This window comes from Neopsephotus bourkii, unplaced genomic scaffold (genome assembly GCF_033783945.1).
Source record: "Neopsephotus bourkii isolate Nb327-2 ecotype Australia unplaced genomic scaffold, CSIRO-AGI_Nbou_v1 NB_318, whole genome shotgun sequence".
Classification (NCBI taxonomy): Eukaryota; Metazoa; Chordata; class Aves; order Psittaciformes; family Psittacidae; genus Neopsephotus; species Neopsephotus bourkii.
Window position 1 is genome coordinate 4,895,990 of NW_026900826.1, and position 14,562 is coordinate 4,910,551.

General features: G+C 35.3%; 1 protein-coding gene across 5 annotated transcripts in view; it reads right to left on the reverse strand.

The window, feature by feature from the left end:
- Nucleotides 1-1,124: 1,124 nt before the first annotated feature.
- The window catches only part of ZNF280D (zinc finger protein 280D), a 47,737-nt gene continuing 34,299 nt past the window's right edge, over nucleotides 1,125-14,562 (reverse strand). For 4 of the 5 annotated variants that reach the window (XM_061347475.1, XM_061347473.1, XM_061347474.1 and 1 more), the window contains one exon: nucleotides 1,125-2,035. In XM_061347475.1, the coding sequence (XP_061203459.1) occupies nucleotides 1,402-2,035 (634 nt within the window). In that variant the 3' untranslated portion in view covers nucleotides 1,125-1,401. Of the gene's footprint in view, nucleotides 2,036-12,365; nucleotides 12,464-14,562 lie in introns of all 5 variants that reach the window. The other variant, XR_009724592.1, reaches the window with a different exon arrangement.

Sequence of the window (14,562 nt, forward strand, 5' to 3'; positions counted from 1 at the left end):
ATACGTTTATGCACAGGTGCTTATTCGTTTAGTTCTAAAGCAACAGTACCTCCCCCCCTCCCCCCCCCCCCCAAACACCACCATAAGTCTCAAATTCACAATGTTAAAATGAAATAAATTTGGGGAACTATCACTAAAACTTTTTTATAAAGGTGGGAAGACTCTGCCCAAAGTTTCAAGCTGAGCATCAAATTATGCACAAAGACAAAATTTTGTTGCAAATATTTACTCAAAAAGTAATAATTTACAGAAGTGCCTTAACAGCTGTTCAAAACATTTAGCATTCATTAAAAACAAAACTGTAAGTCAAAAGCACATTCTGAATTTTTCAAATGGAGCAATGAAGTCATAAAAGCAAACTACTGTTAATCAGATGCTTTCCTACATCTAGCTGCTAACTAGAAGACAAAAAAAAACAAAACTAAAAGAAACTAAATGAAAATCAGCAGCCATCTCTCTGTACACCATTTAGACTACAAAAGAAGTCCTGAAATTGAACTGTACAAGTCCACTTTATATGCCCTTGTGTCCTTTTTGTAACAGTTTGCCAGTAGCAGCTGCAAAACGGCAGAACACATGCCAGTTGATGTTTCCAGTCTGGGGTTTTTCTTAATTTTGCTTAAAACAATTTTTACGTTAAACTGAACTTTGGTGTGACTTACAGACCATTCCTATGGGTCTAAGGCTAAGAATCATAATAAACAACAATAAAAGCCTAACAGCTACAAGTACTTTCAGCATTATGTTCTACTTTATACAATTATGTTAGGTATTTCTGCACAGCCTGCACACTGAAAATCCCACAAATATATATTTTTATTGTAATAGTTTCACTTTCACTGAAAGTTTATTAAGGTAAGCTTATAGCCTGGTAGGATTACACCTGTACAGAGGTGCACAGACTCATAATTCTGTTTACATGCTTTTACAGACAGGAATGTGACATCAAGTCCAAAGGATTAGGTTTACCCGAAGTATCAGCAGACCAATAACCATCATTGCAAGTGTGCTCCATTTTAGCATCAGAAGTTAATCCATACTAAATTCCACTGTTTAATGATATTCACACTGAAGGATTTAAAAAAATATTTTCTTGGCAAACAAATCATCTTATCCCAGGCTAGTAAACTATAAAATTAGAATTTATTCCTCCTTTCAAATGTCAATCATGTATCACATCCAAGAGACAGGAAGATGTATCTGAACATCACCTTTTGTAAATTTAGTTATATCAGTTGCACATACACATACATGCTGTCTTCATATGCAAGACTTCACTTCAGCATCTCTTCTCTCCCCCACCCCCCTCTGTTTTTGTAATTAGAAAATGAGCACACTCATCAGGAATGGTCCATGGTGTTCTTACCATTGTTTTTAACAAACAATCAAATTAACATTATTTCAGCTTGCTTCATTTTCATCTGTCTTGTGTACAACTGTTTCCATTCTGTTGGGACTGCTTTCTTTAGAAGTCTCATCTGTTTGTTCAGAGAGTTGTCCAGCTTTCTTTGCTGAAGGTGCAACATTACCTTTCTGAAGGATTTCAGTAGCTTCATGCTCTAGTACCTCTGATGGAGTCAAAGGCTCCAAATGAATACTACCTTGTTCACTAATGTCTGAACTAATGGATTCAGGTTCATCTCTTTTTCTCAAGAACTGCTCAAAACTAACATCTTCACCTAATGTTAGTTTTAAGTCCCTTGGGTTCATTGCTGAAAGCGTAGTTACATCCAAACTATTCACTTTAGTCTGCTCATTCAAGATAACAGTATCTGAACTTTGGCAAGTTCTTAACTCGCTTTCACCATGAATACGTTTTTGTTTCTCATCTACTAATTGTTTGCTGTTATATGAATCAGAACATGCTCCTTTCTCATGCAAAGAATTCTTTGAGCTGTTGTCAGGAAGTTCCAAACTAGGAACATTTTCTGTATTTGACAATGACTTTTCTTCATTCTTTTCAGCTGATGCAACTTTTTTAGTTTGACTTCTATTGAATTCTTTTGTTTCATCTGAAGAGTCATGCTCTTGTTTGCTGAAAAAAAACAAAACAAGTTATTTTTAACCACAAATGAAATAAAGCAACACGTGGCTGTACTCCACAAAGTGACACTCAAAAAGCAATCTTGTGCATTTCCTATTTGGTAAGTCTCACAAATTTTCCTAGCAAGATAGGCTGAATTTAACTAAAAGCTGCATTTTTCTTACCTATTTACAAACTCAGCTTTGCATACAGCAGTCAACTACCACTCTCTACTTCTGCATTTCATCTCCAAAAAGGAAAGTTAAGTTGTCCCCTTTGTGTGACGCACGGAATTTTCCAAAATACAATAGGAAGTTCCTGTACTTGCACACGCAGAGGACACACAGATGCAGATACAGCTACTTGGAAATTTTTGTTGATGTGCAAAGACAAAAACATGGGGGGGGACACACACAAAACAAAAGCAAATACACAACCAGCCAGTTTGTACCTTTATAGTGACCAACTGACTCTGCAATACTAATGAGTCAAGTGGGAAAACAGGTTAACAGTTGAAATTGAAACTAACTTAAATCCATAATTTAGTTGAGCAACTACAGATTTGGATTTACTGAAAAAGTGAACCTGTGTCACCTTTCAAATGAAAACTCTTTATGAAAAGGAAATACAAATCAGGGTTGAATTATGCAAGTAAAAATGAGAATCTTATTGTATAATAAAATCTGAAGAATAGCATATGAACTCTGTACACAAACTGATTGCTTAAACCTCGTATTATTTCCATAAAGCCACATGCTTGCAGTGCTTTAGAGTGACCAGGAAAAAAAAAACAAAACAGAGTATTTAATAGACAGACTGAATTGTGTATTTCAAATGCCAACTGTACCTAAAAAAACCCCAACCTAAACCTACAAAATAATCTGGTCATATTGTTATATGCAATTTGCTCATATGTTCATATTTCAATAGTCAAAATCCTAAATAGTAGTTTCTAACATTTCATTTGTTATAGGAACACCAGCTTCTGCAACCCTTTCAATAACGCAACTCAAGTTTTGCTGTAAAGATTTAGATTTGGTAAAAGTTAGCTCTAATTTCTAACCCATTCAGAGTTTTTCAGAATAAGTAGCTCAAATGATGATGGTGACAGACAAAAGAAAGCAGGGGCAGAAGGAATATGGAAGAACAACTGTTGGTCTGAATTAAGATACAAATTTATATAGGAAGTGAATTTAGGAGCAAAGTCTCCCAAAATACCTTATAAAAATTAAAACTTAAATTGCAAGTAGTCTCTAAACAGTGATATTCACACAGAAAATGTGAGAGATAAAATATCACCAAATATCTCATTAATCTAAATGCATTTGTACTTTATTTCTTCAAATGCTTTGAAATAATTTTTGGCTAAATCCACTTTTAGCATTACCTAATTGACATACAGTTCAAGACTCTTTAAAGGGAGAACCGTTTCCCTGCTACTTTGATTTTTTGACATATTTTCAAGCTGAGAGTCTAGATATGTTGTTCTACTGATCCAGGAATTAAAAACAACTCACGTGACTCACCTATATGCCAAATTATTTTACAGGAAGTTATTATTCTCGAAGAGGTGCTACATACTATGAACATTCAGAAATCTGTTTTGAAGTTTCACTTTCACTTAAACTAACCCAAGAAAATTCCATTTCCTACTTTGAATTTAAGTCAGAAGAATATTCTGAGCAGGAATAAGAGACTGCTGTGGCATATCCCTTAGTGATGAAATCTTACCAGTCACTCGTAAGAATATTTTCATCCTGTTCCACTAATTTTTCATTTATAATAAAGCATTAACTCAAGAGGCCAAATTACAATCTATATTTGCTACTTGTGTCAATCTAAGTTTTCCTTTTTTCTTTTTTTTTCCCTCCCCTCTCATTTATTGACCTACCAAAATCAGTAACTGACATTCTGTAATACACAAGATTTCTATTGGAGGGGTAGAGGAAGGGTAATATTTGGTGGAAAACCCCAGAAACTCAGGACAGTTCCGAGAAAAAGCCAACATTCAGAGCCACCCGTCAGCTTTGACATAAGTAGTTTTATAATAACTGTTCTTAATTACCTCATCTATTCCAGGGAAACACTTCAGCTATACAGAGCTGTATAAATGCTAGTAAATATTTAGAGCTGTTTTCATATGAAAATCCAGTCAACTCTTTATGGAAGAGTGCTTATACACATGACCTTTAGCTACTACTTTTCAACAAGCAGCTTGAGGGTGAAGTGTAGTTGCAGAGCTAACAAGTACAGAATTACACATCATATGTAGGAAGTTTTGAAAACATATGCAAAAAGTAAAATAAAAGGGTTTAAATAAAGAGATAATTAATGCCTCATCCACACACAGAGCAGTGTTTCCACACTGGAAATTCCAGATAGATGACATTCATATGCACATACAAGATTCACATCAAGAAACTCTTAAAGGCTAAATCTGTCCTTAACATATAAAAGGAATCCATCACAACCTTCCTCACCTTCTAGTAACCAAAATCCCAGCTTCATTCAACCCTAGCCCCTCATTCTCATTTGCAGCAAACCGCAGGAAGGGAGTAAGTGGGGAGGAAGAAAATATATGTAAATGCATATTCATTTCTCATTCAGAATAAAGCTGTCTCTCATCAGCATACCTTCCTGTGAGTCATAATACCAATAACACGAGGCAAAAAAAAAGGCATGTTTTTTGATGACTGTTGTGCAAAACAGCCATGAAGAATAGTGATCTTTTAGACCAGTAACCACAACAGTTAAGTTCAGTTAAATAGAATATTTATCCAATGAGATAATTTATCTCTGCTGAGGACTGCAGATGGATAAGCAAAACCTAGCAACTGTGACATGCTAAAATCCCACAACAGAAAGAAAAAACACTGCATTTCAAGAAATCATTCTGTAAGCTGAAAAACAATAGCCTTCCATTCAATACTAGGAATAAAACATACTCTTAGTACTCTGTATGCAACAAAACTGGTTCCAGTGTAAGAAAATGAAAAATTCAGACACCAAAAAGACTGGAAAATGTGAAAAATTGACATTTAATGAAGACAATGAATTGATTTTCTAAAGCACGAGACAAACTGTGGCCAGACTACCAAATACTGGCTATACTAATGAACTACCTGCCATATTGTCTATATGAAATCAGCTTTTAGAGTAAGACTACAAGGGAGTGGTACAAGACATAATTTAGAATTCAAGAGATGGAAGAGTATTCTTAGGTAACAAAACCTGTATTACAGCTGCATTTACGTTAACTACTTGCTGTGAAACAACACAATCATTTTGAGGCACATTCCTTGATTGTTCCCAAATGCTGGTTTGGTTTACAGAGCAGTTCAGAGGCATGGTAATTAGATTTCTCTTTGAGAAAATGAACTGGAAGCTCTGACTATAAGCGCATATATAACAAGTAACTACAATTATGTTTTGACTAAGCTTTTAAAGGCTAAATTTGCACCAACAACTGTGAAAAATCACTAACTAGAACACGACATTTCAGGTTGTGTTATCTGGAATAAAATATTTAGGTTATCTATATGAAGTATGAATCTGCCCACAACGTACACCAAAAGAAAATGTACAAGATCCTAATTATTTCCCCAGATTGACGTAACAAATTCCACAGATTTGTGTGTTTGTCTTCTTGCTCTGTATTGCAATGAACTGCCAAAATGTCAAGTATCTGGCTGCAGCAAAGTAACAGGCATTCCATGGCACCTTGGAAAAACAACCTGAGGCCCATGTAATGGGCATCTCATCACTGTTCTAAAAGGTCTTGGTTCAGGTTTTCTGTAAATTCAGACAGCTAACACCCAAGTAGACTATTCTGTCTTTATTCTCCACCTTTTCCAGTAAAAAGGGTTAAGGTACAAGCACTGGTTTGGTTTTAGTGCTTTTCTTCTTTTTTTTTGGGAGGCAGGGGGTGCCATATTTTTAATTTTAAAATGAAAGCCAGGATAACAGAACAGAGTTTTATGAAGCAAAAACTGCAAATTCAACATATTCTGAAATGCTAACACACAATATGGGATTAAAGGAAAAAAAAGAAAAAAGGAAAGAAAAACTAAGAGTAAACACATCTGAAGTGGTAATGGAGTCTACGGAAAGGAAATGTGTTACTGTTATGTTTGAGAATCTTGCTTAATGCTGGTGAATGAAGACGAACAGTCTTCTCTTCTTACATTTCTACAAAATCATTGCTTGTTAAAAAAAACCCAAAACCAAAAAACAACTTAGGCAAGCAGTGCTACAAGAAAAATCTTAACTAGATCTGAGGACTTCTCCCACACTCTTACCAGCTGGGATTTCTGTAACAAATCACCCTTTTTGAAGGGTAACAGAAAGACAGCTTCTTATGAAGATCATATTTAAATAAAAAAATCCCAAAGCAAACCACAATGTAGTGAGATCATTTCACTTCCTGATATGCAGAAAACAGGGGAAATCAGAATTCAGGCCTAAAGAGGCATTTCCAAAGATTTTCCTCTTTAAAGAAGTGTAAACAAAACCCTCCAAAAGTTACAGTTTAGAGTCAGTATTTACACACATCTCAGGTTATATTTCAGGTCAATTTCCAGATTCCCTGAAGATGAATTAAGCTCTAAACCATTCTTTCATTGGAGCCTGGCATATAAATCAATCAGAATGGACTGACTGCAAACTGGAAATCCTTGGATGTGGCAGGCATACTGAAGGTGTCCCTCCAACACTGCCATACCTTTCTGTTTTAAAGCAGAAAGCTAGATTTCTACACTATGCATAACTTCTAACCACCATGACCCAGTGGTTTTTGTGTAGCTAAAGAAAAACTGTCTTGGACAGTCAAACTAGTTATGAAGTTCAGAGATATTGTTAGACTGTGTGGAGAAAAGAAAAAACATTACTCCAACTTAGGTTCTCTCTCTCTAATGGAGATTTCGGTCTTTAACCTAGTAAATAATGCATTAAGATTCAAACTTTTAAAATACTGTATGGTTAAAATAGAGACAAGGGTGAAGATAACTTACAGTAAAGAAATAACTTGGCAATCTGCAATAAATTTTTCAAGTTGTTACTTTAAATTAGAGTTTAGATGTACTTCAGAGTTCTGGAAGAGCATTTCAGCATTTTAAAGCGTTTTATTTGGTATGCAGAAATTGTAAGATAAACTTGCTTCACGTAACCTTTTCTAGTTACCTCACCTCATGAAAACCAGGAAGCAAGTCTTAAGATGGCTAGCAGTATTTTGATTTTAGTGCTTCCTGCAATTCTACATAAGGATTAAAAAAGCTTTTTACATCATGCCTGAGGTATTAAAGATCTGAAATGCTAAACTAAATGCATGAAGACACACTATGACCCAACCAAAACATTCTGCAAAAACAAGCTCAATTTTCTTTTAATTTTCCACCATAACCCAAATACCCAGACCACAGCTGTAGACTACTTTAGGACAACTGTAAAACACTGCGGCTCACTTCCAACTGATCTTTGGAGAAGACAGTTCCCTCAAAACACCTTTACAGACACAGACCATACATTAGATGAACTATAAAATACTTAAATCAATTGACCTTTAAAAACCACATTAAATAAACAGCTTATCACAACATTGACACAGATTTTCTGTGTTTATACGAGGAAACACATCAAAGAGATAGCAAGAAGTATGTCTCCTACAAAACCTGTTAAGTCATCAGTTCTAATATAAAATCTAACCTTTCAAGGGTTTCCTATTAAAAAAAAAAGAAAAAATGAACATAACCCTCAAAATTGCTTATGCCTGTATCTTCTTTGTTGATGCTGCATTAAAAGCAAATTTAATCTGCTGAAGTATGGTGCTGCCTCTGTTATATTTAAATAATGTTATTAATCATAAATTAAATTACCTGACCTCAGCAAGTCTTAATGGTTGTCTACAAAGTACAGAATATTTGACAGAAGAAACAGCTTTAGCAACTTAAATTGTATGAAAAATGTATACTAATATTAGATTGACATCTACCACATTTTCCTAATTCAATCTAAGAAAGCAGTGCTAAAACCCAGACCTCTTAAAGCATTTTAGCACACAGCTTCAGTAAACCATAAACACCTTCTAATACTTATGTCCTAGCAGCTGAGGAGCAACTTGGACTGCAATATAAACCACCATTTATAAGTGTTTTAATTATCAGATCTTAATTTGCAATAGAAGATGGTGAAAATAACTAAAATAGAGGGATTATTTAAGAATAACATTGCTATGACAGCACTGTAACAATGTTCATCTAATTAACAGTAAGAAAAATAATCAGGGTAAATCAAATGACAACATATTTTTTGGGTCAGGGATTTGAAATACTCCAAAGTATTTAATCATGAGTAGCAACACCAGTAAAAGATGAAGCAACACCAAATATTTAGCTTTGCTTCACTGCTTTAATTATCTCTATGCAAGAACTTAAGCAAGTATGCTGGAAATAGTAATTTGTTTAAAAAACAGACGCTTGTGAAAGAGCAGAACAATTTAGACACAAAAAAAATATCAAATATTGTATATCCAAGGACAAAACATCCTACTATTCCTGTCAGAATAAATATAAGTTTTTCTACCAAAATAACTGGGTATGAATTGGATCCAATATCTGTAGATTGTCTTATGTCTTAAATAAATTATAAACATTTTACATGATCAATTTCTAACAGATTTCCAAGTACATGTTTTCTAGCTTATAAAACAAACTGGCTAGTTCATGCTGCTTTGGAAGCAAACAGGGCTTTAAAACACTTTGTGCTAACCACATCTTCATTACACATTCATCTTCCTGACACATTCTCAACCTTTATTCTGTTTCGGAATAGGGTTTAGAACATAGTTCCTTCTAATTTGTAATCAACAGAAATTTCATAAATGGATAGTAATTCATAGAAAGCTATCACCTTGTGATGTACCCCGCACTTTTATCATATCAGAAATCTTATATCCCATAGTTCTGAAACTGCAACAAAGACAACATACTTTCTTACATCTGTGTAGCTACAGTGCTTCCAGAAAGAACATTATGAAAATAAAATCATGTCTTGTTTCTGGTTAAGTGCAGCCTGCTGGGCGAGAATTTTAAGGTATTTTGAAGCCTCTCTAGAACCCCAAAGATTCTTCCTTCTATATCAAAATTCACTTCTAGTTAAGAAAAATGAAGAGAGGAAAAAAAAAACAAAAACCAAACCAAACCCCACAACCACATAACCCCCCCAAACATAAAAGCTGAGCACAAAAATTCAGCTTGACCGAGATACTCACCAGAACAGATGTGCCATAAAACCAAAGAGACTCAGAATAAAAACCAGGGAAGTAAAAACATTAATTTAGATACCTTAAGGTCTAAATTCAGGTTGATCTGAAACTTAGTATTTGATATATAAGGAGTCACCCAGGACTACTGGACATTATTTGGAAAAATCAGTGAAATAAGCAGACTCTGAAATGCACAGGCTAAGCACCAATGGAAGTATTCTCATTTCTGCAATCAATAAAATTACGTATATTTGCATGCAAACATACACTGAGCCCAAATCAAGAGCAATCGTCATCCCACTGATCTGTCATGTTCTCTTACAACCACAGAACTATTCCCACAGCTTCTTTGTGTAAGCAGTATGGGAACTCACCTGGAATCTTCTGCCAAACGTCCCTTTTTCTACCTACCCCTAACCAAAAGTAACCTTTTCTAGGATGACTGTAGCTTCAAGAATTTCTAGAAAACAATTTCAGGTTATTTAAGTGGCTCAAGGTAGTTTCTACACTTCATAAACATAAATCTATTTTACAACCAAAAGAACAGAAAGGTTTATGGTTGGTTGATTTTATGTGTTTTAAGGGAACTCCAGCTTTCAGTAGGAATTCCCCATTTTGAAAAATAGAACTCTAAGTAGAGGTAATGATTCATAAAGCACAAATCTCCCCCAGACATCAGATCGTATGAGCACTTACTCTATATGTGAATTCACAGAGAGAAAAAGCTGCTTCTACACTATGGTATTTTACACTGTTAATGACTGAATGGGAAAAGAAAGATGGCTAGTAATGAAGACAGCTACATAACAACTTCCTAGTATTATAAGGAGTAGTGAAGTGTTGTTACACAAAAAGATGCATGGTTACAAATATTTAACAGCATAATAGAAACCAACATTTCCTTTCTTGTCCGGTCAATTGAGAAGACAAAAGACTTTCCAAACAAAGTTAATAAATAATTTGCTAATCAAGTAAGGTTGCTCTGCAACTGCATGTCTTTTAAGAACCCAAATTCCAGTGACACTCAACATCCTAAAAATAACAAAGAAAAGATAGGTTAAAGTAAGTATAAATGGAATCTCAATTGTTTGAGCATAAGCTAAACGGGTTATATTTTGCATATTCATGCTCTTTCCTTGCAGATACAATCCAATATGTTTCATTATTCAGGCAATTTTGTAGTTGTTGGGACCATCAGGGATACTTTATGTCAAGACACGCATTTTTACTTGCATGGTTTAGCACAGGTTTTATGTTATGAGTTTTCCACATGAGTAACACTTCCGAGATCCTCAAAAAATGGGAACAGGACACCACGATGCCAATAGTTTCTACATGAACTATTTACACAAAGCTGACAAATCTGTACACAGCTTACAAATGTTTTAACTGCAAGTCTGAAACTGAAATAAATAAATAAATAAATGTGTTGCAAAGCTGTAAAAGAACCAGTTGATAATATCTAAAATGAGCATTCAAAAGAGGTATCATTCACTTAGCTTCAAATCAAAGTGCCAATCTAATGTAGTTTCTGGGAGATTCTTAGAGAATATTTCTGAAAAGTTAAAAATCTGTAAACATATTCCAGTTTTGTTGTTGCCAGAACATGAATTTAAGTGAAATATCTCAGATCCAACTTCCTCTGAAATGCAACAGCACATTCACAATGAAAACACAAACCCACTATGCTTTTTTTGAATGCTGCTGTGTCAAAACAGAAATAAGTCCTGCAAGAAAAACCTGTAACTGATGATTGAACAGCAGCATTCAAGATGGGACATAGCTTCTGTCAGAAGGAAAAAAAATAAAATAGCAAAAAGAACAAGACTTCAGAGTACCAAGTAAGCGTGCAGATGCTCCATCACAAAATACGCATAAGACAATGGATGACAGGATCCTTGCCATTATTAGCAATTTCACAGTGATTGCAGAAGCTCACTGTAACCAAAACTGTTACTGTTTGAATACTAAAAGTGAAGAGGACAAAAATAGTGATAAAAACGGATTAATCTCAGAGAATCTGATTATGCAGAAAGTGCTGCAAATCAAGAACAGCTTGCATTCATCAAAAATAACCTCTTATAACTAGGAGGTTATAACAGTGACTGATCTCAGACTAAGATTAGCTCTACCTACTAGGTTGCTTGGAAGCTAGTATATGAGAGATTCAACCAAGACATATATTCACTGTAATCAGGAGGTTGAGTTTGGAGGAACACTAGATGTTCATCATGACAAAAGGAAAGCTCATCATATATCCAGACAACCTGCTGATGGATAAACTTGCCATAGATAATCTAGAACTAAAGATGAAGTCAGAAGCAGTGAAATCAAAAGCAGCAGATGTCTCAGCAGCTTGAGTATCCTTGAAGATGAGAGATGATACCAAAAGAACAAGGTGTGAATGAACTGTAGCTGCTCCACCCTCAGAAACAAGGCTCAATAGATGTATCTGCCTCCGTCATATACTTGCCTCCTACAGTATTTAGGAGCAAAAAGAAGCTTAACTACCAGAGCAAAGCAGCTAATAAAATCCTTTGGCCAAGATTCAGTTTATGCAGTTACATGCGACAGAAGTCATTCAAAGTATATTTTGCCACTACATATGTAAAGTCATTGGCAGACAAAAATGCAACTTACTTGAATAATAGATCAGGACTTGTATGCTTTAGTGAACACCCAAGAGAATGATAAAGCTCATTAGTTTCAGAAGCTAAGATCAAGTTCAGAACAAAATGGTCTTTGATGTCAACACATACACGTTATCATTTACACACTACTCTAGCTGGGGATGGTAACAACAGACTTGAGCAGCAAGGAAACACTGCAAATGAGCAGCAAAGAAACACTGTATCACATAAGTGAAACTCCTGGTAAGCCTCTCTTCAAAGGTGTACAGCCCCCAAAAAGCTGCAAGTCAATGCTGCAAAGCAGAGAATATTAACACAGAAGGGCCTTTGCCAGACTATAATATGGGAGAAAAGACCAGACCTGCTGCCTACAAGATGCAAGAAGAGAATACCACAGCTTCAATGCATGAAGAAAAAGGAAAAGGTCTGGTCAGATCCTTGTTCGCTTACATACCAAAATAATCCCAAGCTGGACTGTGTTCAATTTTCTGGTCCACAATGATGTATCAGTGAGCCAAGGCAGTATAGGACACCTGCTCACTTTCAACTCCCCTGCAACAAAAATGTCTGCTGTCAGTTCATTTAAAAATGTTAATTGTTGCGCAAAGCAGAGAGTTGAGCATTAGAAGAATATTGGCATAGTTATTAAGCTTTAATCCCTCAGCACAAGGTGGATCACTAAACAAACAAGGCAACTTTATGCAGAGTAACAACTTAAATAACAATTCCTGCTGGAACATCTCCAGTTAGGTTATCTGTATTATTCATGGCAGGACCGTGATCCGAAGACAGTTGCATCAACACTGCACAGCACTCGTAGAACATGTCTGGTTATTAGCAATAAAGAGGAGTTTTACAACACATACAGTCTGATATATAGTAAAAGATACCAAAAGATACCATCTGAGAGATGCAAGAGAAGATCCAAAAGTTTTCAAGACTGTTAAGTCATTGCTTCTGATGATGAAGTAATTCTAAAGAGCCCCATGAACAAGTCATACCTCATTGAGTTATAGGTCAAAGAACAGAAAGAAATGTTCACAGATCATGGAGAAACTACACAGCACAAGTTACGAATACTGTCTGCAAGTTCCTCTTCTTTCAAAGCAAACCAGAGTACTATGAAGAACCATCCCGAAAAAAGATGTGCATTTCTGTGTGTACTTTGTACTGCAAATAATGATTTTTAAAATATCTGCTACACAGGTATACCCAATGCTTTTAGGTTTAGCAATGATATATTCTTGTCCAAATTATTAGAAAATTAGTAAATGGAACAGGACAAGATCTACTGAAATTAATTAAGTCTGAGAGCGTGACCGTTTCAAAAAGCACCATCATGTATCATCTCATGTAGTACCAGTAACTAACCTTATGCCAACATCAGAGCTCTCAAAAACAATGGCTAACTACATCTGTACTAGCAGCCTGCAGAATGAAAAGTGCACATATTCTTGACTCCACCCATCCATTTCTAAGTAATACTTACTTTGTAATCCAACATGCTTGACATCTCTGTAATATACTCAAGACAGCAAGACGCGGATGCAGTACTGACAACAGCCTGCCACAACTGTACCTCTTTGCCCACCATTAAATACTATAAAAGCTATAACCTTTTCTTACATACAGTTCAGCAAGTACTAATTCCCAACACCTAGTGCCAGCTCCAAGTAGAAAAGGTAAGGTTTTCACAGTTATCACAGCTCAAAACTTTATTTTCCCACTGTTTGACTTTCACTAAAATCTAAACTATTAATGAACAGAGTTCTTTATTCAACTCTATCTGATGCTATTATTCATAGGCAAAGAAAAGCATTTCTATGTTTAGGTCAGATGACATTAATCCAGTACCCCCTCTTACTGGCCACTTTATGGAAATTACGGAAGAAAATACTTCATAGTTATGTAATAATCTATTGGGGATATTTCCAGCACTCAGTGAAGGCTGATTTATGCTTACAGGCCTAAGAACTGTTGAAAGAGTTCTCATCATGAATGAGTATCTAACTCCTTTTAAAATCCTGCTATCGGCTAGATGGACTCAAATGACACTTTATTGACTCAGGGTTAAACTACTTTCTTCCATCTTTTAAAACATATTTCTTTGCAGTCTAACTGACCTTTATGTTCCTGTGTCCTGAAATGGTTTATCAAGAACTCAAATGTTTGATTCAACTGATGCACCTCTGACCCTTCAATTAAGGGATAAGTAGGTTCACAAACGACATTGTAAAGCCTCGGGTACCGTTCCAGGGTAATCAGGGATGGCTTGGCATGTCTGATTCTTCTATGGTTAAAACAATCCCAAGCGAACTCTACAACAATCTCCAGAATTCTATAGGTTTGTTTTTCAAATCCTTAACAAAACTGAAAGCCAAAATCCTTCTATTTTTTTCTTTGAAAGTGGAATTAAAAATGTTAGTACAAAACAGTATTCCTGTGTCGTATTGGTAACAGTTTTGAAAATATTTTCTTAATATTTACAACAGATTGAGAATTTGTCCCACTTCAATAAAGTCACATTTTTGTATTCTTATTAATTATGTGAGAACATAAAACACTCATTTAGAACTAAATACTAACGCCGGTATTGAAAGCAAGTTGAATTAACAGTCTCACTATGCAGTCTCACTTCTAAGGGTAGCTTA